At 40.9% G+C, this 24,641-nt stretch overlaps 1 protein-coding gene across 2 annotated transcripts in view; it reads right to left on the bottom strand.

The window, feature by feature from the left end:
• LOC139422047 (opioid-binding protein/cell adhesion molecule-like) overlaps positions 1-24,641 on the bottom strand; it is a 391,772-nt gene that overhangs the window by 63,196 nt on the left and 303,935 nt on the right. For both annotated transcript variants that reach the window (XM_071173184.1, XM_071173183.1), the window contains one exon: positions 13,592-13,717. In XM_071173184.1, the coding sequence (XP_071029285.1) occupies positions 13,592-13,717 (126 nt within the window). The remainder of the gene's footprint in view (positions 1-13,591; positions 13,718-24,641) is intronic.

Raw genomic sequence — 24,641 nt, 5'->3', positions numbered from 1 at the left:
TCCAGTATACTAAACTCAGAAAAAACAGTACAATATACACTGCTCAAAAAAATAAAGGGAACACTTAAACAACACAATGTAACTCCAAGTCAATCACACTTCTGTGAAATCAAACTGTCCACTTAGGAAGCAACACTGATTGACAATAAATTTCACATGCTGTTGTGCAAATGGAATAGACAACAGGTGGAAATTATAGGCAATTAGCAAGACACCCCCAATAAAGGAGTGGTTCTGCAGGTGGTGACCACAGACCACTTCTCAGTTCCTATGCTTCCTGGCTGATGTTTTGGTCACTTTTGAATGCTGGCGGTGCTTTCACTCTAGTGGTAGCATGAGACTGATTCTACAACCCACACAAGTGGCTCAGGTAGTGCAGCTCATCCAGGATGGCACATCAATGCGAGCTGTGGCAAGAAGGTTTGCTGTGTCTGTCAGCGTAGTGTCCATAGCATGGAGGACCTACCAGGAGACAGGGGAGGGGGGGGCGGGCGCACAGCCCTCCATGTGCTCGCCAGAGGTAGCCTGACTGCCATTAGGTACCGAGATGAGATCCTCAGACCCCTTGGGAGACCATATGCTGGTGCGGTTGGCCCTGGGTTCCTCCTAATGCCAGACAATGCTAGACCTCATGTGGCTGGAGTGTGTCAGCAGTTCCTGCAAGAGGAAGGCATTGATGCTATGGACTGGCCCGCCCGTTCCCCAGACCTGAATCCAATTGAGCACATCTGGGACATCATGTCTCGCTCCATCCACCAACGCCACGTTGCACCACAGACTGTCCAGGAGTTGGCGGATGCTTTAGTCAAGGTCTGGGAGGAGATCCCTCAGGAGACCATCCGCCACCTCATCAGGAGCATTTTTGTGTGATTTTGTTGTCAGCACATTCAACTATGTAAAGAAAAAAGTATTTAATAAGAATATTTCATTCATTCAGATCTAGGATGTGTTATTTTAGTGTTCCCTTTATTTTTTTGAGCAGTGTATATATATTTTTTTTACTAGAGTATTTATACTATAGCAAGTCCGCAAAAACACTACAGTGAATTGGAGCTCTGTCACCTGACCCGAGCCCGATGGGCCCTGACATTATACATTGGGTTAGGGCCGGAATTGGCCTGTTTTTTCATCAATAATTAGAGTAAGGTTAGGGCTCGGCATCACTAAATTGATCATTAACATTTTAAAGCTGAGCCATTTGCTCATGCTCTGCTGCGCAGCACATATCTGGTGTCAGAAGTGCTTCAACCTCAACGTTGTCAGAATCCACAGGAGAGATTATTTGACCAAAAATTTTGGCGGAGTTTAGAGAGACGAAGAGTAGCGTGTTTACAGCGAACTGTTCTCTGTCTTGTCATTGAGCAGAACAGCAAGCAGAGGCGTTACTATGGATACTCACACAAGCAGAGTCATGCACAGAGCACATACAGCGCAGGGAGCGAGGGAGGTTAGGGGATGAATCTAGGGGTTCAAATTAATTCTGTAGTATTTATACCATATTATAAACTTGGTGGTTCGAGCACTGAATGCTGATTTGCTGACAGCCGTGGTATACCACAGGTATGACAAAACATTTATTTTTACTGCTTTAATTACATTGGTAACCAGTTTATAATAGCAATAAGGTGATATTATATGGTATTATATGGCCAATTTACCACAGCTAAAGGCTGTATCCAGGCACTCCACATTAAGTGTAAGAACAGCCGTTAGCTGTGGTATATTGGCCATATGCCACACCTCCTCATGCCTTATTGCTTAAGTATACTATAGTATTTATCCATGAGGGATACTGCAGAATAAGCCAGCAGAGAGGACCCAGTGTATTACATCCTACAACAGCATGGTTTTCAGAATATAATTTTATGCAGCACTGCAACTTCAATTCATCAGAAATGAATATGTCTCTCTGCTTATGTATCCTGTGGGCACTCACAAATTGCACATGAATTGTCGAGTGCCATTTTGTAAAGTGTCAAATGCTTCAATGTCAAAGGAAAAGGGACGGCTCAAATTCTCTGCCATATGTGGCGAATGAGGAGGTCTGCAAACAAATGACAACAGCTGGCTTCTAGAAAAAATTGTGTTTTCACTGAGGCTTTGGATCACTTTTGCTCTGCCTAATTCAATGGTCATTAAGGACAATGAGCTTACAGTAATGCATATTAACAAATACACGCGTACATCGATGCAGGCACACAAACATGCACACACATACAGTGTTAGTAATTACCAATCATGTCTAAGTGTTTGACAAATGTGTCAAAAGCCTTTGCAACATGATTGCAGACAGTTTTCTATGATTCTTGCAAGCAACTGTATCAACATGGACAATATTGCGTTTCAAATATTGTTCGCAGAGGAGAACAAGGCGATATGAAACATTTGTCATCTCTGACTACATTACCTTTAGCAAAGAGTATTGATATTTATTCACAATAAATGGAGATACAGGAAAGTGATAATGAAGAAAGCAACCAAGGGGGACTACACGGAAGCAAAGGCACCTTGCTTGCCAACCTCATTTGTCTTTTCCATCCATAAGTTTCCAGTACAGAGAGATCAGAGGCGATGCTCTTGAACATACCCCCAGATTCATTGCCTAGAGACCACATGCCCTGTTTCTAATGCTGGTTTGTCATTGGCTAATGGTTATTGGTTGATTTGCAATGAGGAGAAAATGGAAATGCGTGAAAAGGTTTGTTTACTTGACTTTTTAACCTTACACATACCTTTCATCAAACCAATTTAAGTACTGATCAAAAAGCCTAAAACTGACGTATATGTTTTGCACTTCAACTGTTTGCAGTCTTTCCTTTCATGATTGACCTTCTTTCATGGACTCCTGACATCATAGACTTGTTTCTACTGTATTATTGACTGTATGTTTGTTTTACTCCATGTGTAACTCTGTGTCGTTGTATGTGTCGAACTGCTTTGCTTTATCTTGGCCAGGTCGCAATTGTAAATGAGAACATGTTCTCAACTTGCCTACCTGGTTAAATAAAGGTGAAAAAAATCAAATACAATTAATTAATCTTGTCCAGAAGTGGATCCCCTCTTAGACTATGAGGATCTTCGATAGTGAATGAAAGGCAGCATAGAAGGGAGAAAGTTTATGTTTTGCGAGTCAGTCATACAGTCTTGTTACTAAACCAGTGTCCACCAGTGATCAGAGTGATGTGCTAGTTTCCCCACGTGATCAGGTGGATCAGGGGACGGAGTCTCTCAAGGAGAGTTTTGAGGTATCCCTTGTTTGTGAAGTTTCTAATTTTCAGAGGAGTGTTGATGGCAAACCAGATAGGGAGGATGATTTTTGGGGGACTTGGAGGAAACATTTTTTGCCTAGACAGTGGTTCCCAGAAAATAGTTATCCCCAGTCAGGAAGGTGAGTCTTGTGTGTCTCTAACTGAGACCTTCTGTGCACAGAAATGTGATGTAGTGTGGCCTCGGCAGATTGAGGATGAGGTTGATTCAGGTGTCACTGAGCAACTAGATGGTCCTTAGTGGTATGATAATGGATTTGGTTCCCCAAGTGATCTGTTAGACTCAGAGATTGTCAGTGATTATTTGGTTCCTTTAGCTGACACGTTCTTAGCCTAAGTAGAGTAGGTTGTGGTCAGCAGGCTGACCATGAGGTTGTTTGGGTGTCAGGTGTTGATTTGGCTGACACACTTCTCACTGAGCTATGGGAGGGAGGAGATTCTTCCCAGTCGTGTTGTGAGGTTAGCGAGGAGCCGTTGGAAGATCCGGTCTGGGTTTTGCAGGGTGACATGGCTGTGTCTTGTGATAATAGAAAATAAATAGGAGGGAAAAAAGTATACACGTTGTGAAAATTCAGGAAAATAGAAATGGGTGACAGTAGCTAGGTTTAGAAATGGGTGACAGTAGCTAGGTTTAGAAATGGGTGACAGTAGCTAGGTTTAGAAATGGGTGACAGTAGCTAGGTTTAGAAATGGGTGACAGTAGCTAGGTTTAGAAATGGGTGACAGTAGCTAGGTTTAGAAATTGGTGACAGTAGCTAGGTTTAGAAATGGGTGACAGTAGCTAGGTTCAACCCAATAGGCAACAGATATTCATGCAGATATTCTAAACTCCACGTAAAAACAATATGTAAATTTTTTCACCAGAGATGTGTTACCATCAAATTTACTTGTTACAGATAAAAGGCTGTGTGATGATGTAGTGCACATTAAAATAACTTTTGCTTCCCAGAGTCGAAGTGTGAGAACCACACAACACATCATCGTGTGACTCCAAATTTACTTTCATACGATGGTTATTATATCAATATTTGGCATAAAGGTGTTCCCACCATGATTTCTCACATAATTCATTTTAGTTTTTAGTTTTGTTGACATTTGGAATGTTTCCAGACAAATTTGCGGTTTCCATCAGGCCTGTCGTGACATTTTTTATCCAACGTGTACTTTACTCGCATAAAAAGGTTGGAAACCTGGTTTATGTGACTTTTTACATTCTGGGATGTGTTGTGGAATAGGTTAGGTAGTTTAGACAGCACTCGACAGCTCACTACCACTTCCACACTCCAGGGGACTGCAGCAACCTTGTCCAGATGCTGAGCCTGGTTGATAAGCACATCGGGTGCTGCCAATTAGTGTGACCGTCAGTTTCAGGTTTCAAGCCATGGGGCTGCTGCTGTTGTTTGGTGGCAATGCCGCCTTTAATTTGTTTTTGAGTCTTGATTCCGGGCATGCCTTTTGTACATGTTTATCTTTTTTCACCATCTGAACAAATGTGACTCGTTTCAGGAAACTAGGCGTATGTCGCGTGTCACTACTTCACAGAAGCGCTATTTGAAGGTAAACTTTTTTTTAAATCAAAATGCATTTTTTGGGCAGAAATGCCTTCTGGAACATGTGAACGTTTATGTGCCTTAATAACAAACGTGTATGCCATCTGTAAATACAAATACAATTAGTAAATGACGTGCCTAGTTGGTTAAGCCATGGAAAAAGAGGCAACCTTCCCACTAGTAATGATTGGCTGAGATAAAGAGTGGGCTGGACATGCCGAGAAATGAATTTGGATTGGTCTGCCATGTAGCTCGCTTCTGTATATAATATGAGCAGGTCAGTATGTGTAGGTAATCCTTTCTAACACTCTTATTTTGAAAGATATCACATAGTAGAACTGCATAAGTGTTGCTCTCCACTTTCTGGAGGACAGAGTTTTGAAATCAGTGGAATTAGTGTATGATAGCTAAGGAGATGGAGAACATTCTGCTGTTTGATTGCAAATTTGCAGACAGAGTCATAAAGAGAACACACAAAAGGTTCCGGATTACATCTTCTAACTAAGGGCAACCATGGCATCCATGACAGAGCGGGAGAAGTGTCCATCCATGTATTAAGATTAAGATAGTCTAGCTAGCTACATTTTCCCGATATTACACGTTTCTAATTTAGTCAGATAGTCGGATTCATTTCAAGTTAAAGTGTACTGTTAGCTAGCTAGCTAACGTTAGCTGGCTGGCTAGCTAGCTGACATTACCTGTATGATCTGTGTAGTAATATTTTTCGTATCTCAGAACATTTGCATTGCTAGTTATAGCTTAATATTAGCTAGCTAACATTGAACCTGGTTGGTTAGCTACCTGCAGATTCATGCAGGGTAGTAACGTTATGAGTTGGGATTATGGGTCATTGTTTAGTTAGTGGAGTCTTTTGTTTTGACATATTACTATGTTTATTATGTCACTGTGCCAACTGTCGATAGACGTAGCTGGTAAATTCGAGTGCAGAATAACCCACAAATATACGAACGATCAAAACCTGTTGAATATGGCCATGTCAGTAAACGTTGACAAGAAAAGCATAATTACATTTTGCCAGCAGCACAGTTGCTGTCACCAACGCTCTTGATAACATAAAAACAGCCTAAACAGCTCTGCTAGGGTGAGTAAAGTGGTTAGTGAGCTGTTCTCTCATTTGTGTCTGGAAGTAGCTCGCAAGCTAGCCAAAGTTAGCCAGTTGGCTTAGGTGCTTGACTGCTGTTGTTAGGTCAGAACGCTCGGATCAACCCTAATTTTCGTCCAGAGCGGCCAGTGTGTGCTCCGAGAGCGAAATGCTCTGAATTTATGCACGGCCAATCTGACCACGCTTTGAGTTTACAAACGCCCAGATCACACTCTGGTACTCCAGATTAAATTGACGAACACACCCATAGTATAAACCAGCCTTTAGTCTTGGAATCTTTGGTTGTTTAGTACATAACCTCCTTAAAGAGATGGGTGGGGCTAAAGCTTAAAAGGGTGTGAACGATGTGGAATGGGTGTCAAAAAGAAGAGCTCTCCAGTAGGTAGCAAAAAAATTCAAGGGCCATTTTCTCAAAAGTGAGGATACAAGTTTATCAACATTCAAAACAGAATGACTTTCCCATTGTTCCTCAACTGTAATGTATGATATACCATCCACTACAGAGTCTCTATTTTTATCCAACGTAAAAAAATGACATTTATATTGTTGCTACATAAGTACAAATCGAGCCAGTCGGTCACAAATAATAATTGGACTGGAAAGAGGTCAAGAGAGACAGAGCTGGCCCTGGACAAAAGGTAAGGTTGCTGTCTCTCTGGGCACATATATAGTACATTCAACACCTAGGTGCTTACACTGATTTCTAAATCAGGTTACAGACCATTTAAGTAGGCCTAAGACCCAAAGACATGAGTACAGCACAATCAGTAGGCTAGTTATTGGTTTCGTAACATAGGTTAGGGTTGGACTGAACCTACAGGACAGTAGATCTCCAGGAAGAGGTTTGGGCATCCCTTCTTTATGCCCTTAAAAAAACAGGTCTTCTGTAAAAGCATGAAGCAAATTGGGCCATGCTCATCCAAGACAGTACCAATAACTACATCAGGTAAAAGCCTTTTACCAGTGGTAGACCGGACATTGGCCAATGTCTTAACCCAAACCCTACAAGAAAACCTATGCTCATCCCTGCATGTTCACTTTGCATTGTATTCAATCCATTGCTGTTTGTAGAACTTTCCCATCCCACTGGGTAAGCAAACCTTTAGCATTCTGACTTTTATCCCCACTGATTACGTGATCACTCCACTGACAGACAGCAATCAGTAATAATGCAAGATTGTTCCCATTGAAAGACGTATCACAGCAAATGGAATGCCATATGTTTTCCTCTGTATAATAGTCTGATTGCCACTCATCATGAGAGCTGCCAAGAGCCAACAACGCCAGTCCACAATGCCATAGAGCTGTCAATCATCCACTGACACTGCAAAATTAGAGGGCACAGACCTTCAAGCCTCCAACAGGAACTTTTCTAACTGGCAATTTTGTCTCCCCCAAGAAACAAATTAGAACACAATTTGGAAATAAAAGTGGATCGTTGAAGGAAAGTAGACAACTTGATTGACGGCCCCTGTCATTTCTGTGTTGTGTCGTGTAAAAGTAGCAATCTTACAACAACATTGAATGGGAGAGTGGATAAGGCAGCAAAAATAATATCAAGCTGTTGATCAGATTGTGACAGAGCAGCAGGCACCGTGTAGGCCGCACAATGCAGCACTCATTTGCAAACTGCAAAGTCTTCAGTATTTACCATCGTTTTAAATTAGGAATGTCCAATATGAAGTTTCTGACAGTTGGATGAAAGGACACTCGTAACCTCCTCCATATAACATGTGCCCACCTTTAATGGCCCACATTGATCTATTTGTCCCGGCAGTGCATTGTCCTCTACATGCACTGTTTTTCTCATGCACACATCTTCTAATCCTTTTAGAGAGGCTGGCAGCCAAAGATGAAGGGGCAGCGTTGAATAATTCACGGTTGTCCCCGATGAAAAAGAAGTGGAGACACAGGCTTGTAGTGCACTGAATCAATATTAAACTTGAATTGATCACATGCAAATAAGGGAATGACTGAGGGCAACTACATATACAGTATTAAGAGAATGACTGAGCCCCCCCCCCCCACACACTGGGATGAGGACTGTAAAATGTCAACAGCAGTATTGAAAATATAATTTAGCTAATATTGTTCCCAGTGATGGCTGCTCTCCTGTCCTGTCACTTGTCATCCTCCACACTGTGAGGTGAGGTGTCTTTCTGCTTCAGTAGCTGCTTCAGTTACATTTCCTCATGTTCTTGGCTGACACCACTGAATGTGATACTCAATATTCACACCAGATAGAATAATCCCCATTCGATGCCTTGGCGCTTCTCTCATTGATTGTTTGATATTTAGTCATGCTTAGCTTAGCTCAGTTATGTATAATTTGGTTTATTGGACTTATTTTCAAATGTGTTGTCAAAATATAGCCCAGTCACTTAGCAGTCACTTTACTGCAATTCTTACAGACATAAATGCTTTTTGGGAGTGGTCCATAATCAGAAGCGACAGAGATGGAGGCAAACTGGGAAAAGAGTGGAGAAATGTCACTCTAGAACGCATTTAAGTTCCTACACACGTCTGAGAATTTCTTTGCGAGGCAGCCAAACATCCCTCATCTTCTTCCTTTCTTTCTTTCATTACAGCTCGCACATAAATGCCAAGTAAGATAACCCGCCATATCTCTGCATTTCCCTGACATTAACAGACAGTCTCAGCTAAAGACATTGCTTATTGGTTTTCACAGAAGTGATTTGTGATGCTTTTGTTGGTGCTGTGTGTCTGTCTATGGCTCCTGTAATGACAACTAAATTAATATTGGTTTCCTTTCTCTGTTATTGCCCAATTCAATAGAGTGGAGTTGGTAGATCAACATTACCACCATAATGTATGCATTGCATTTAAATGGAGTATGGTTTTAATTACACTCAATTCCAATCACGGAGAATGACACCATCTGATTTGTTGGTGCTGGTTTATTCATACAGGGCTTTCATTAAACAGTTACCCTTTAACTCTTGGTTATAATGAGACAAAAGTTAGCAGGAAGATTATGATATTCAAGTTAAACATTGGAAAATCTGGGCATTTGTTTTAGGGTGGTTGTTTAATAAGGATTAGCCCCTTTTCAATTTTCGCCTAAAATGACATATCCAAATCTAACTGCCTGTAGCTCAGGCCCTGAAGCAAGGATATGCATATTCTTGGTACCATTTTGAAAGGTAACACTTTTAAGTTTATGGAAATATAGAGAATATAACACATTAGATCTGGTAAAGGACAATACAAATAAAAAACAAATAAAAAACAACTTTTTTTTTTCATTGTTGAAATGCAAGAGAAAGGCCATGATGTATTTTTCCAGCCCTGGTGAAATTTAGATTTTGGCCACTAGATGGCAGCTGTATGTGCAAAGTTTCAGACTGATCCAATGAACCATTGTATTTCTGTTCAAAACGTTGTATCGAGACTACCCAAATGTGCCTAGTTTGTTTATTAATAACTTTTCATACTCAAAACTGTGCACACTCCTCAAACAAATAGCATGGTATTATTTCACTGTAATATCTACTGTAAATTGGACAGTGCAGTTAGATTAAAATGAGTTAAAACTTCTTCAGGATCGGTGGGTCCCCTGCGGGACGGTTGAGCTAACGTAGGCTAATGCGATTAGCATGAGGTTGTAAGTAACAAGAACATTTCCCAGGACATAGACATATCTGATATTGGCAGAAATCTTAAATTCTTATTAATCGAACTGCACGGTCCAATTTACAGTAGCTAATACATAATCCAAGTCCTTTATACTGCAGCATTATATGTTTATGTATTGTTTAAAGGAATTAGGGCAAGCAAATTGGCTTGTCCCAGTAGTGATGAGTACACGGCAGATTGGCCAGTGTTACCTAGTGTTGATTTTTCAGTGTAACATTTCTAGTGTTGATTCTTGCAATAAATTAACTCTGTAAATGTTAAATGAACACTCATTGGCGTAAAATAACCCCAGTGTTGGTATTACGTTACGTGAGTGTGATTGTGTCAGTCTTACTCTGTGGAGAGTAAAACTTTCACATCAAAACCACACACATCATTATCATATTTCCCAGCATGCTCTACTGCAGGTATATTTTTGGGGGATCATTTTATTATATGTGTTTTTACAAGTACATTGTTTGATTGATTAATCTTATGCTACACAAAGATAATAACATACATTTTTCTTGAGTAATCCAATCAGTTAGTTAGTTTTACTCCACCCATTACTGAAATGGTTATTCCAGTTTAAAGGGTTGTGGTAGTCTCTTTTATCAATATTTATAACTCTAATATTCATTCTGAATGCAGGTTGTGGTTGAATGAAAACTCCTGCTGTTGAATATCCCAACTCTTGTTGGATTCCAATAGGAATTACACATCAATTTGCAAGTCAGCATAATGTGATTTGCAGGCCTGACGTGGCCTGTAAACAATGAGTTTCAAGCCACTGTATTAGGGTAAAACTAGGCCATAAAGTAAGGTTTTATGAGATATGTAATGTATTGTCATAAAGAGTTTGATTTTAATGATAACATTTGCCTAGGAACTCACTTGGTGAAGGCCAAAGGACTGAAAATGAATTCAACGACCATGTCTATAATATTGTTTATAATATTGTAATGTCCTTAACCCAACACTAAGCGACCTTGCAGGCCTCTTAGAGTAATGGTTAAAAATACTATATGCGCATAACACTATTGGTGCAAACTATATACACTTCATAGTGTTAAAATAACCTTTGAAGTGTTATTGCATTACACTAAAAGTGTTATTGCATTACACTAAAAGTGTTAATTCCCTAACACTAACAAAGTGTAACAGTGTCAGCATTACGCACCACACTGTCAATTTAAAGAGTTACTGAAACTGTTTTAACTACTGTACAGAAATGAAACAAACATATAATCATAATATCGGTCTAAAATACTGTATCAAATTCTCAGTTAATGTTTCAAAACCAAGTTTTAAAAATAGGTTCTACTTGACTCAAAATTCTATTATGTAGAGTAAGGCATTGTTGGTAAAATTTCATGCATGTAGTCAATGAATGATTAATAAAATTATCCAATAGATCTCTAGGTAGGTCGTCATTGGAAATTAGAATTTGCTCTTAACTGACTTGCCTAGTTATATAAAGGTTAAATGAAATAGGTAGTCTAATAAATATTGCAATCAGGCAGTAAATCACAGTTAGTACATCATTTGGAAAGTTACTTCACTGACATTTTCAACCTCTCCCTGTCTGAGTCTGTATTGCCAACATGTTTCAAGCAGACCACCATAGTCCCCGTGCCCATGAACACTAAGGTAACCTGCCTAAACCTGCCTAAATGACTACCGACCCGTAGAACTCACGTCTGTAGCCATGAAATGCATTGAAAGGCTGGTCATGGCTCACATCAACACCATTATCCCAGAAACCCTAGACCCACTCCAATTTGCATACCGCACCAACAGATCCGCAGATGATGCAACCTCTATTGCACTCCACACTGCCCTTTCACACCTGAACAAAATGAACACCTATGTGAGAATGCTATTAATTTATTCATTGACTACAGCTCAGCGTTCAACAGCTTAGTGCCCTCAAAGCACATCACTAAGCTAAGGACCCTGGGACTAAACGTCTCCTTCTGCAACTGGATCCTGGACTACCTGACGGGCCGCCCCAGGTGGTAAGGGTAGGTAACAACACATACCCCACGCTGATCCTCAACATCGGGGCCCCTCCGGGGTGTGTCCTCAGTCCCCTCCTGTACTCCCTGTTCACTCATGACTGCACAGCCAGGTATGACTCTAACACAATCATTAAGTTTGCTGATGACACAACAGTGATCACCGCCTGATCACCGACAAAGATGAGACACCTGACCGTGTGGTGCAAGGACAACAACCTCTCCCTCAATGTGATCAAGACAAAGGAGATGATTGTGGACTACAGGAAAAGGAGGACCGAAGACGCCCCACATTCTCATCGACGGGTCTGTAGTGGAGCAGATTGAGAGCTTCAAGGTCCTTGGCGTCCGCATCACCAACAGTTGTGAAGAAGGCACAATAAAACCTATTCCCCCCAGGAGACTGATAAGATTTGGTATGGGACCTCAGATCCTCAAAAGGTTTTACAGCTGCACCATCGAGAACATCCTGACGGGTTGCATCGCTGACTGGTATGCCTTCGACCGCAAGGCACTACAGAGGGTAGTGCGCACGGCCCAGTACATCACCGGGACCAAGCTTCCTGCCATCCAGGACCACTATACCAGGCAGTGCCTGAAAAATTGTCAAAGACTCCAGCCACCCTAGTCATAGACTGTTGTCTCTTCTACCACACAGCAAGCGGTACCGGAGCGCCAAGTCTAGGTCCAAGAGACTTCTAAACAGCTTCTACCCCCAAGCCATAAGACTCCTGAACAGCAAATGGCTACCCAGACTATTTGCATTGCCCCCACCTACACTACACTGCTGCTACTCACTGCTGCTACTCTCTGTTATTATCAGCCGCAACATAGTCACTTTTTTACATTTCATAAAACATGTATTTTACCCCTTTTTCTCTTGTCTCATCGCTGCAACTCCCGTACAGACTCAGGAGAGGTGAAGGTCGAGAGCCATGCGTCCTCCGAAACACAACCCAACCAAGCCGCACTGCTTCTTGACACAACGCACATCCAACCCGGAAGCCAGCCGCAACAATGTGTCAGAGGAAACACCTCACACCTAGCAACCTGGTCACTGTGCACTGCGCTCTGCCCGCCACAGAGATCACTAGTGCACGATGATACAAGGATATCCCTGCTGGCCAAACCCTCCCTAACCCTGGACGACACTTGGCCAATTGTGCATCACCCCATGAGCCTCCCGGTCGTGACATGTATATATCACCTCAATTACCTCGACACCGATGCCCCCCGCACATTGACTCTGTACTGGTACAGAGTACCAGAGTACTGGTACTGGTATATAGCCCCGCTATTGTTATTTACTGCTGCTCTTTAATTATTTGTTATTTATATAATTTTTTGTTGTTGTTGGTATTTCTTAAAACTGCATTGATGGTTAAAGGTTTGTAAGTAAGCATTTCACTGTAAGGTTGTGACAAATCTCTGTGTAGATTCCGACCTGGACAAGACGGACAAGTTTTATTTGCTTTTATTTGCTGCAGTGTCTATTAATTGCCCAAACGCACGGCCACTTGCTCATTCATTGCTATAGAATTTTCACAAACACCGACTACTTCATTTCCGAACATTCTATGAATAATGAAAACATGAACATGTGCATATCTATGGCCAATTCACAAAATGTCATTACATTTGATGGTGCTAAATCTGTGTCAATTCCTATTTAACACTGAAAAGTGTGGAACCATACACACACTGGCCCAGCGTTAATTTATAAAATGTCAATCACCTTAGATTTGAGCATCTGTGGCCTCCATTTAAGAACATCCTCAATTACTTAAAATGTGTCACTGGTGTAACCATCATTGATGCTACTACTCCTAGCCTACTCCTTAAAAATGATTGAAAGTCATTTAAGCTGCCATATCAGTTGATTTAGAATAGAAAAATTATCTTAATTTGATTTAAAAAATGACATGCCCAATGCCACTTCAATTCAAGAACGACCCACCTCAGTTTGCAGAGTTAGTATTGGTGGAGGCCCTGTCTTACCTTTTGCCGAGCGATGCTTCCATATGATGTTGGGTTCTGGTCGTCCAATGGCAAGACACATTAGAGTAATGTTGCTGCCCTCGTTCACTGTGATGTCCGTCGATATGTTTGTGATCTTTGCAGGTACTAAGGAAATTGGACAAAAAAACCCATAGTACTTTCAATTAGAATTTAATTCAATCATTCAATTATACATTTAGTAAGAATATAGATACAGCACTTTTGTTAGAAAAATGTTGACCTCATCTCAACCATCACAATTCAAACCATCAAAACCATGTAGCAAGCTTACAACTAATTTATGGTCATTACCATGTAGAACATTGTACATTCTCACGAGACACTATCATATATAAATGTATAAATATATACTTTAGATAGGCATATGCCATTTGAATGTTGGATTTCAGTCTGCATTGACTGCTATGTAGATGTAATAAAGCTCAAAATTGAACCTGGACTTACATGTTGCATTTGTGACATCCAGTGTAGCTAATAAGGGTTATTATAATGGATAGGAAAGGCAGATAGGTATGTAACCAGTGATTGGGGACCATGGGGTGAGTGGTTTGCTCTCGTACATCTCATTGACCTTTATATCTAATGCTCTAATTATTATGCATTTCTAATGTTCATTTCTGGCTCATTTAGGGGACAGTTCCTAACCTACTTTTAAATGCCACAGAATAGCTTTCTCCAATCCTTACAGATTTGGCTTGTCACCTAAAACCCTCACAAACTTTTCAGATGCACAATTGAGAGCATCCTGTTGGGCTATATCACTGCCTGGTATGGCAACTGCACAGGCACACAACCACAGGGCTCTCCAGACACATCACCAGGGGAAAACTACCTGCCCTGCAGCACCCAATGTCACAGGAAGGCCAAAAAGATAATCAAGGACAACAACCACCCAAGCCACTGCCTGTTCACCCCGCTACCATCCAGAACGCGAGGTCAGTACAGGTGCATCAAAGCTAGGCCCGAGAGACTGAAAAACTGTTTCTAGCTCAAGGCCATCAGACTGTTACACAGCCATCACTGGCACAGAGAGGCTGCTGCCTACATACAGACTTGAAATCATTGGCCACTTTAATGAATGGAACACTAGTCACTTTAATAATGCAACTTTAATAATATTTGCATATCCTGCATTACTCATCTCATATGTATATACTGTATTCTATACTATCTATTGCATCTTCGCCTAAGTCGCTCTGTCATTGCTCATTCATATATTTATATATTCTTATTCCATTCCTTTACTTAGATTTGTGTGTATTAGGTATTTGTTGAGGAATTGTTAGATATTACTTGTTAGATATTGCTGCACTGTCGGAACTAGAAGTACAAGCATTTCGCTACACTCGCAATAACATCTGCTAACCATGTGTGTGACCAATACAATTTGATTTGATTTTGATGAGATGTTCCGTTACAAATCAATGAAGAAAATACAAGTAAATTACTGAAAGTATACTGAGCAAAAATATAAATGCAACATGTAAAGTGTTGGTCCCAGGTTTCATGAGCTGAAATAAAAGATAAACAAAAAGCGTATTTCTCTAAAATGTTGTGCACAAATTTGTTTACATCGCTGTCAGTGAGAATTTCTCCTTTGCCAAGATAATCCATCCACCTTACAGGTGTGTTATATCAAGAAGCTGATTAAACAGCATGATCACTAAACAGGTGCACCTTGTGTTGGGGACAAAAAAAAGGTCACTCTAAAATGTTTATTTATGTCACACAACACAATGCCACAGATGTCTCAAGTTTTGAGGGAGCGTTAAATTGGCATGCTGACGGCAGGAATGTCCACCAGAGCTGTTGACAGATAATTAATGTGCAGTTCTCTACCTCCAACATTATTTTAGAGAATTTGGCAGTACGTCTAACTGACCTCACAACCGCAGACCAAGTGTAACCACACCAGCCCAGGACCTCCTCATCTGGCTTCTTCATCTGTGGGATTGTCCAAGACCAGCCACCGGACAGCTGATGAAACTGTGGGTTTGCACAACTGAAGAATTTCTGAAGAAACTGTCAGACACCGTATCAGGAAGCTCATCTGCATGCATGTTGTTCTCACCAGTGTCTTGACCTGACTGCAGTTCGGCGTCATAACGATCTTCAGTGGGTAAATGCTCACCTTCGATGGCCACTGGCACGCTGAACAAGTGTGCTCTTCACGGATGAATCCTGATTTCAACTGTACCGCAGATGGCAGACAGCATGTATGGCATCGTGTCGGTGAGTGGATTGCTGATGTCAACATTGTGAACAGAGTGCCACATGGTGGGATTATGGTATGGGCAGGCATAAACTACAGACAACTATCACATTTGCATTTTTTTGACGGCAATTTGAATTACATGACGAGATCCTGAGGCCCATTGTCTTGCCAATCACCCACCGCCATCACCTCATGTTTGATCATGATAATGCACGGTCCCATGTCGCAAGGATTTGTACACATTTCCTGGAAGCTGAAAATGTCCCAGTTCTTCCATGGCCGGTATACTGACCAGACATGTCACCCATTGAGCATGTCTGTGATGCTCTGGATCAACGTGTTCAACAGCGTTTTCCAGTTCCCGCCAATATCCAGCAACTTCGCACAGCCATTGAAGAAGAGTGGGACAACATTCCACAGGCCACAATCAACAGTCTGATCAACTCTATGCAAAAAAGATCTGTGACCACGAGGCAAGATACTGACTGGTTTTCTGATCCATGCCCTTACCATTTTTTAAGCTATCTGTGACCAACATATGTACAGTATATCTGTATTACCAGTCATGTGAAATCCATAGATTAAGGCCTAATGACTGTATTTAAATTGACTGATTTTCCTTACATGAACTGTAAAATTGTTGAAATTGTTGCATGTTGCGTTTATATTTTAGTTCAGTGTAGTTCGCCCTTATGTAAGGTCAATTTCACTTAAGAATTTGGTGCCCTATGAAATATACTTTTGCTTTCACTAGCTGGACATATCCGTTTTGTTGAACACAGACGTAAAGTAAGCAAAGTAAGCATCTGAAGATGGTCAACACAACATGTAAATATCAGAGCCTGATTTTCATTACAGATACCTTAATCAGCCATCACTGGTTCTTATCATATCAATAATGCCATAAGTACATTATAAACCATCTCCAACCCTCTATCAACCGTAGCCGGTCAACGGTAGCAACAGCAGTCAAGTGCTTTCAAAACAGGTATAACACCTCAACCAAGGAATCTGACATTTTGTTGTAAAGCGAAAGGACACGCTAAACTACACTGCAACTCCCTCAGCGGGTCTTAACCTTTGGCAGTCTAGTTTCCCTCAGTGTGACTTCAGAGCGAGGAGACCTGACCAGACTAACTGGCTGATGAAAAGCAGGGAGCAGAGTCTATACATCTCGGCCCTCCAAGTCTCCTGCTGAGATGAATGGGCTGGAGAGTCTGTGAAGGAACAGTTGACTGTAGTCTAGAGGGTTGACATCATTGCGTCAGCATTTTTCATGCTGTGGTTGGGAGCGGGTAGTAAGACAGACAACATTGGGCTGAAAATATATTTTGTCATTCCGCAGATTATTTGGAAACGGTCGTCTTTCTGCTTTGTGTGAATTAGCCTAGGCCTACCTATTGTATTAAAAGCACAACTTTGTCCCATTATTCACACACTCTCAATATTCGCTGCTTCAAGTTAAGTAGCCCACCTCTCCTCTCCTAGTTGGTCGTGAGAGATCAAGTGCGCCTAGTATACTGTATGTGTGGTCTTTATTAAATAGTGTCGGATGCCTATGCATGGGCGGAGAATCACGTAGCATTTATCTTTCCAATTCAATTAAATATGACAATGAATATCCCATTGAGCATGGTGAAGTTATTAATTGTACTTTGGATGGTGTAACAATACACCCAGTCACTACAAAGATACTCAGTTATCGGAAAGGAAGGAAACCCCTCAGGAATTTTACCATGAGGCCATTGGTGAGTTTCAAATAGTTAATAGCTGTGATAAGAGAAAACCGAGGATGCATCATCAATATGGTAGTTACTCCACAATACTAACCTAATTGACAGATGAAAAGAAGGAAGGCACTAAAGTAATACTGCAAAAAATGTGGCAAATCAATTCACTTTTTGTCCTGAATACAAAGTGCTGTGTTGTATTGTATTTTCCCCAAACATTACTGAGTACCACTGTCCATATTTCCAAGTATAGTGGTGACTGCATCATGTTATGGGTATCCATCTAATCGTTAAGGACAGGGGAGTTTTTCAGGATCAAAAAATTAATGGAATGGAGCTCAGCACAGGCAAAATCTTTGAGAAAAAACCTGGTTCAGTGTGCTTTTCACCAGACACTGGGAGATGAATTCACCTTTCAGCAGGACAATAACATAAATCACAAGTCCAAATCTACACTAGAGTTGCTAACCAAGAGGCAGTGAATGTTCCCGAGTGGCTGAGTTACACTTTTGACTTAAACCTGCTTGAAAATCTATGACAAGACTTAAGTCTTGGTTGTCTAGCAATGATCAAAACCAATTTAACAGAGCTTGAAGTCTTGGGGAAATATTGTGCAATCCAGGTGTGCAAAGATTTTAAAGACTTACCCAAAGGTGATTCTAATGTGTATTGGCTCTAGGGTGTGAATACTTATGTAAATTACATTTCAGTATTTCAATTTCAATACATTTGAAAAAAATCTACAAATACTGTATGTTTTCACTTTGCCAATATTGGGTATTGTGTGTAGATGGGAGAGACAAAAATCAAATTAATCCATTCTGAATGTCGGCTGTAACACAACAAAATGTGGATTAAGTCAAGGGGTATGAAAACCTTCTGAAGGCACTGTATTTGTCTCTGCTGCAAATCATCCTCATAAAAGGTAGGCTATATCCTATATACAAAACGTAGCTCAAGAGAAAGTGCAAGTGTCCGCTTTCATCATTGATGCTGCTTCAAGTTTAGTAGAAATACTTGTGAGATCAGGTGTGCGTTTGGTCTCAATTAAATAGAGAAGGCTTACTTGTCCCAAATTTGATGGGACAAGTGTGCTGAGTCACATACGCATAAAATAACATTACGGGACTGCAGTTGGGTTCGGGACCAGCTCTTTCAGTAGCGCCCAGCGGGTGTGGGCAGGTGCGGTATGAAAACCTGCAGGTGCGGGGTGGGAGCCAATGACTAAATAAGTCCTGCTCAAACCTCTACTGAAGTCATCTAGCTTGATAATGGCGGTTGCCAGAGATTAAAACATGCTCAGTTGCAGTGCCCTGATGGTAGTCAGAAATCAAGACCCCAGGAAATGCGTCACTCTGTTCATGTCAGCACAGCGATCGAGGGAGCTGATAATCAAGGTCTGTGGATGTTGGAAGATTTCTTTAGGGTGTTTATTTCACAATGGAGCTTTTCAATTTTCTGTTCTTATATGAATGGCTCCAAATGGAAAAAGTTACATGACCTTAGGTTGGAGTCATTAAAAGTCGTTTTTTAACCACTCCACAAATTTCTTGTTAACAAACTATAGTTTTGGGAAGTCGGTTAGGACATCTACTTTGTGCATGACACAAGTAATTTTTCCAACAATTGTTTTCAGACAGATTATTTCACGTATAATTTACTGTATCACAATTACAGTGGGTCAGAAGTTTACATACACTAAATTGACTGTGCCTTAGAAACAGCTTGGAAAATTCCAGAAAATTATGTCATGGCTTTAGAAGCTTCTGTTAGGCTACTTGACAAATTTGAGTCAATTGGAGGTGTACCTGTGGATGTATTTCAAGGGCTACCTTCAAACTCAGTGCCTCTTTGCTGGACATCATGGGAAAATCAAAAGAAATCAGCCAAGATCTCAGAAAAAAAATGTAGACCTCCACAAGTCTGGTTCATCCTTGGGAGCAATTTCCAAACGCCTGAAGGTACCACGTTCATCTGTACAAACAATAGTACACAAGTATAAACACCATGGGACCACGCAACCGTCATACCACTCAGTAAGGAGACGCATTCTGTCTTCTAGCATATTGTGGTGCGTTAAGTGCAAATCAATCCCAGAACAACGGCAAAGGACCTTGTGAAGATGCTGGAGGAAATAGGTACAAAAGTATCTATATCCACAGTAAAACGAGTCCTATGTCGACATAACCTGAAAGGCCCCTCAGCAAGGAAGACGCCAATGCTCCAAAACCGGCATAAAAAAGCAAGACTATGGTTTGCAACTGCTCATGGGGACAAAGATCATACTATTTGGAGAAATGTCCTCTGGTCTGATGAAACAAAAATAGAACTGTTTAGCCATAATAACCATAGTTATGTTTGGAGGAAAAAGGGGGAGGCTTGCAAGCCGAAGAACACCATCCCAAACGTGAAGCACGAGGGTGGCAGCATCATGTTGTGGGGGTGCTTTGCTGCAGGAGGGACTGGTGCACTTCACAAAATAGATGGCATCATGAGGAGGGACAATTATGTGGATATATTGAAGCAAAATCTCAAGACATCAGTTAAAGCTTGGTCGCAAATCCGTCTTCCAAATGGACAATGAACCAAGCATACTTTCAAAGTTGTAGCAAAATGGATTAAGGACAACAAAGTCAATGGATTGGAGTGGCCATCACAAAGCCCTGACCTCAATCCTATAGAAAATTTGTGGCTAGAACTGAAAAAGTGTGTTTGAGCAAGGCCTACAAACCTGACTCAGTTACACCAGCTCTGTCAGGAGGAATGGGCCAAAATTCACCCAACTTATTGTGGGAAGCTTGTGGAAGGCTACCTGAAATGTTTGACCAAAGTTTAACAATTTAAAGGCAATGCTACCAAATACTAATTGAGTGTATGTAAACTTCTGACCCACAGGGAATGTGATGAAAGAAATAAAAGCTGAAATAAATAATTATCTCTACTATTATTCTGACATTTCACATAGTTAAAATAAAGTGTTGATCCTAACTGACCTAAGACAGGGAATTTTTACTGGTATTAAATGTCAGGAATTGTGAAAAACTGAGTTTAAATGTATTTGGCTAAGGTATATGTAAACTTCCTACTTCAACTGTAATTTATCAATAGCCAGAAATTGTCAGACTACAGCCACCCAAGTCATGTACTGTTCTCTCTGCTACCGCACAGCAAGTGCCAAGTCTGTGACCAAAAGGCAACTGAACAGCTTCTACGACAAAGCCATAAGACTGCTGAATATTTTATCAAATTCCTACCCGGACAATTTACACTGACCCCCTTTATTATTTATTTATTTATTTATCTTAACTGACTCTCCCTTGCCCTGGCTCTATGCACACTCACTTGTTTTCTGTTAGTCTAGGTGTGCAAAGTGTGCATGTTGTGTTCCCTGTCTGTTTGTGCCCAGTTTTGGGTTGGACACTTTTTTCTTCGCCTGTTGTTTTTGGCTTTAATTGTGGATACCGCAATAAAGTTTGGATTCCCCCATTTTCCTCTGCTCTCTGCGCTTGACTCCGCACCCACCCCTCCTGGCTGAATGACACACATTGTTTCCTCAGAAAACCCAGCAGAGCAAAACGTGTGTGTGTGTGTGTGTGTGTTTTTTATGTGCGTGCATGCGTGTGTTTGTATGTCTGTGCAACCTTGAACTACTTTTTACAGCTGATGTGCAACCTATAATAGACTCAAAATCCACATATTCGATTTAATTACTATATAATTTGTATCCGACATTAATGGAATCTTTTACCTTAAGAATCATGACAATGTACTTTTGGCAAATCTCATCCATTAACATCTGCCCACACATCAAAGGCATTGTTAGAGCTATGTTCTCCAAATCTATAGTTGATGTTCATTTATAACCAATCCAAAATGGTTAAAATGTCAAACGGATTACTAAAGATGTTCCAACCTTACTACCTGTACACCTAGTCCCCAAAAACATCAGTGCCAACTTCTAGTGTCTCACCAACACACAGTATATAAGTATGTACTCATATGTACTCCTAAACTATGTATGTACTCATTGTCAAATCAGGGAAGCACCCAGAGTCGTAGAGCAGTAACATCTCCAAATATTTGAGTCTGGGAAGCATCATAAAACACTGGGGCTTGGGGCTGCTTGAGCATTGACGGGAGGAAAAACTAGGCCGATATCATGCTGGTTGGTGGGAGGGAAAAGGGTGACACCTGGCTTTAAACTTCCAAGCTCTTCATTTCAAAGGCAGTTCTGCTCCAGGGACTGGAACTCATACAGTAGCATGCCTGTGTTCTAGGCTCCAGTCCAAATAATGATGTTGCATGAAAGTCAAATGGAATTATTATTATTTGACCCTGCTGGTCATCCATTAACTTTTGAACATTGTGGCCATGTACTGTTATAATCTCCACCCTGCACAACCAGAAGAGGACTGGCCACCACTCAGAGCCTGGTTCCTCTCTAGGTTTCTTCTTAGATTCCTGCCTTTTTAGGGAGATTTTCCTAGCCACCGTGCTTCCACATCTGCATTGCTTTCTGTTTGGGGTTTTAGGCTGGGTTTCTGTATAGCACTTAGTGACATCGGCTGATGTAAGAAGGGCTTTATAAATACATGTGATTGATTGAATCACAAAGGTATTGCTTATTACGCTTATAGCTGTATTCCATTTATTTTTATCCCCCCCAAAAAACGAATATCACAACCATTATACTCTGTAACTGTTTTCAAATCACCATTGGCCTAATGCTGAAATCCCTGAGCAGTTTCCTTCCTCTCCAGCAACTGAGTTATGAAGGACGCCTCTATCTTTCTAGCGACTGGGTGTATTTATACACAATCCAAAGTAATAGTAGTTAATAACTTCACCATGCTCAAAGGGATATTCAGCATTTGCTTTTTTTATTTTTACACATCTACTGTACCAATCAGTGCCCTTCTTTGCGAGGCATTGGAAAACCTCCCTGGTCTTTGTGGTTGAATCTGTGCTTGAAATTCACTTCTCGATTGAGGTACCTTACAGGGAATTGTATGTGTGGGGTACAGATATCAACTAGTCATTAAAAAATCATGTTAACCACTATAATTGAACACGGAATGAGTCCATACAACTTATTATGAGATTTGTTAAGCACATTTTTACTCCTGAACTTATTTAGACTTGCCATAACAAAGGGGTTTAATACTTATTGATTCAAGAATACTTATTGATTCATGTGCAAACATTTCTAAAAATCGGATATCACTTTGTCATTATGGGGTATTGTGTGTAGATCGATGAAAAATAAATATTTAATCAATATTAGAATAAGGTTGTAACGTAACACAATAGAAAGGGGAAGGGGTCTGAATACTTTTCAAATGCACTGTATGTATGGAGCACAATGTATTCTGTTTGTATCCCTTTATAGCCGCAGACACGCAAGGTACGAATTTCATTAGCTTCATGGTGTTATACTCAATTGGGCTTATGTAGCTAACTACATTTGTCTATTAATTCTGTAAAACAATGCTAATGGCGTCAGAGAAGTATTAGCTTGTGTTGTGTCCTTTGAAGCTGCCCTGACCTTAGACTATAATGTCCTGGAAAAATCCTGACTTCATGTCGCACATAACAAAGAACTTGATCCCAAACCTGTGTTTTTTGGAGAGAATATATTGACGGAACACCAGCCTACAACTTCCATAAAACCAGGGACTCATCAAAGCATAGGTCCTTGTGTGGCAAAAATGTCCAACCAAATGGCGATGTCAGGCTGGTAAGAACATTTTCCTTTTGTGTAACGGGTCATTTAGGTTGGCAGTAGCATTGTTGATGAAATGTAGGCATCGCAACAGAACTTGGAAGCAGTCTTGGGAAAAGAGAGCAGCAAATAAGAGAGTTGCAAACATAGGATCCATGCTCCATTATTCCCTTTAGGCAGTTCATCTTCACTATTCCCATGAGAAGGACTGTCACCAGGAAGGTTAACATTTCACTAATTGTGGTTGTCATCCATTTAGTGAGCTTCCCACTCACTTCAGGCTCTCTCTTCTCCTGTAGCTCCAAGGCATAGCGATTGGTCTCCTCCACTGTCTCCCACCAGCTCCTCTATCAGAACAAATTTGAAGCACTCTGCCTCAGAGGGAGATGGCAAGGGGCTTTGCCCTCCAGACTGGGACTCAAAGCCAACAGCAGGACCAGGAGGGGTGAAATGGCTGACGGACTTCCAGCTACCGCAGACCTGTACTTCACCCAGTGTTGGTCGGCCTTCATCAACACCAGCATCTTCAGAGAGCCCTGGGACTTTGTTGGCGGGCAAGGGGTCCTCAGATTCTTGGCCAAAAGGATGGGGGGGGGCAGCACCTAACTGTCACTGTCAGAATCTGATTACTCACTTTCATACTCAGAATTACTCCCAAAATGTTCACATTTGTGAGTTGTCTCCTTTTGAAAGACATTGCTAATGCTACAGCTTAGCCCACTAGCTACATACAGTACACACACAACAACACTGAATGTGAGTTCCAGAGGTTAAGTGAGTGACTGCCAGCACTCGCCATTTGTATCAATAAATTATTATCAGAAAATCGTTTGTGCAGTAATAATTTATTTATTTACGGTTTTATTCACATTTTCAAGTGCTGGTGACAAATCATGGATTCCGATTCTTGCATAGATTGTAATGGACACATATGTGTGTAAAATAATTTTGTGAAGGTTGTACTGATTATGATGAGCTAATGCTAAGCTAATTGCCAGCTGTGTGTGGAGCCATTTTGTTGACATTAAACAAAGCATTCTGGGTGTCACGTAAACATCTGACAGACAAAACATGTTATAACAAAATGAGGTGAAGGGATGGTTCACTTGTTTTTCGAATAAACTTCCAGAAGTGAATGATGGGAAGTGAATTATGGTAGATGACACACCCCCTTCAACATGCATATTGCAAACAGACCCAACTCATCTTGTCACCTCTTTTTATCTTTGGTTGACGTGGAAAAACAAACATGGCGCCGTGCACAAACTCTACCAACCGTCGGATTACTTTCAACTTTTAGTAGGTGTTTTACTAAATTATTTAGAACACTGGTGAGCCCGTGATGTGAATTGTAAATAATAA

This window comes from Oncorhynchus clarkii, chromosome 12, assembly GCF_045791955.1.
Source record: "Oncorhynchus clarkii lewisi isolate Uvic-CL-2024 chromosome 12, UVic_Ocla_1.0, whole genome shotgun sequence".
In the NCBI taxonomy this organism is placed as follows: Eukaryota; Metazoa; Chordata; class Actinopteri; order Salmoniformes; family Salmonidae; genus Oncorhynchus; species Oncorhynchus clarkii.
Note: the sequence above shows the minus strand (reverse complement) of the source record. Positions and strands in the feature narration are given on the sequence as shown.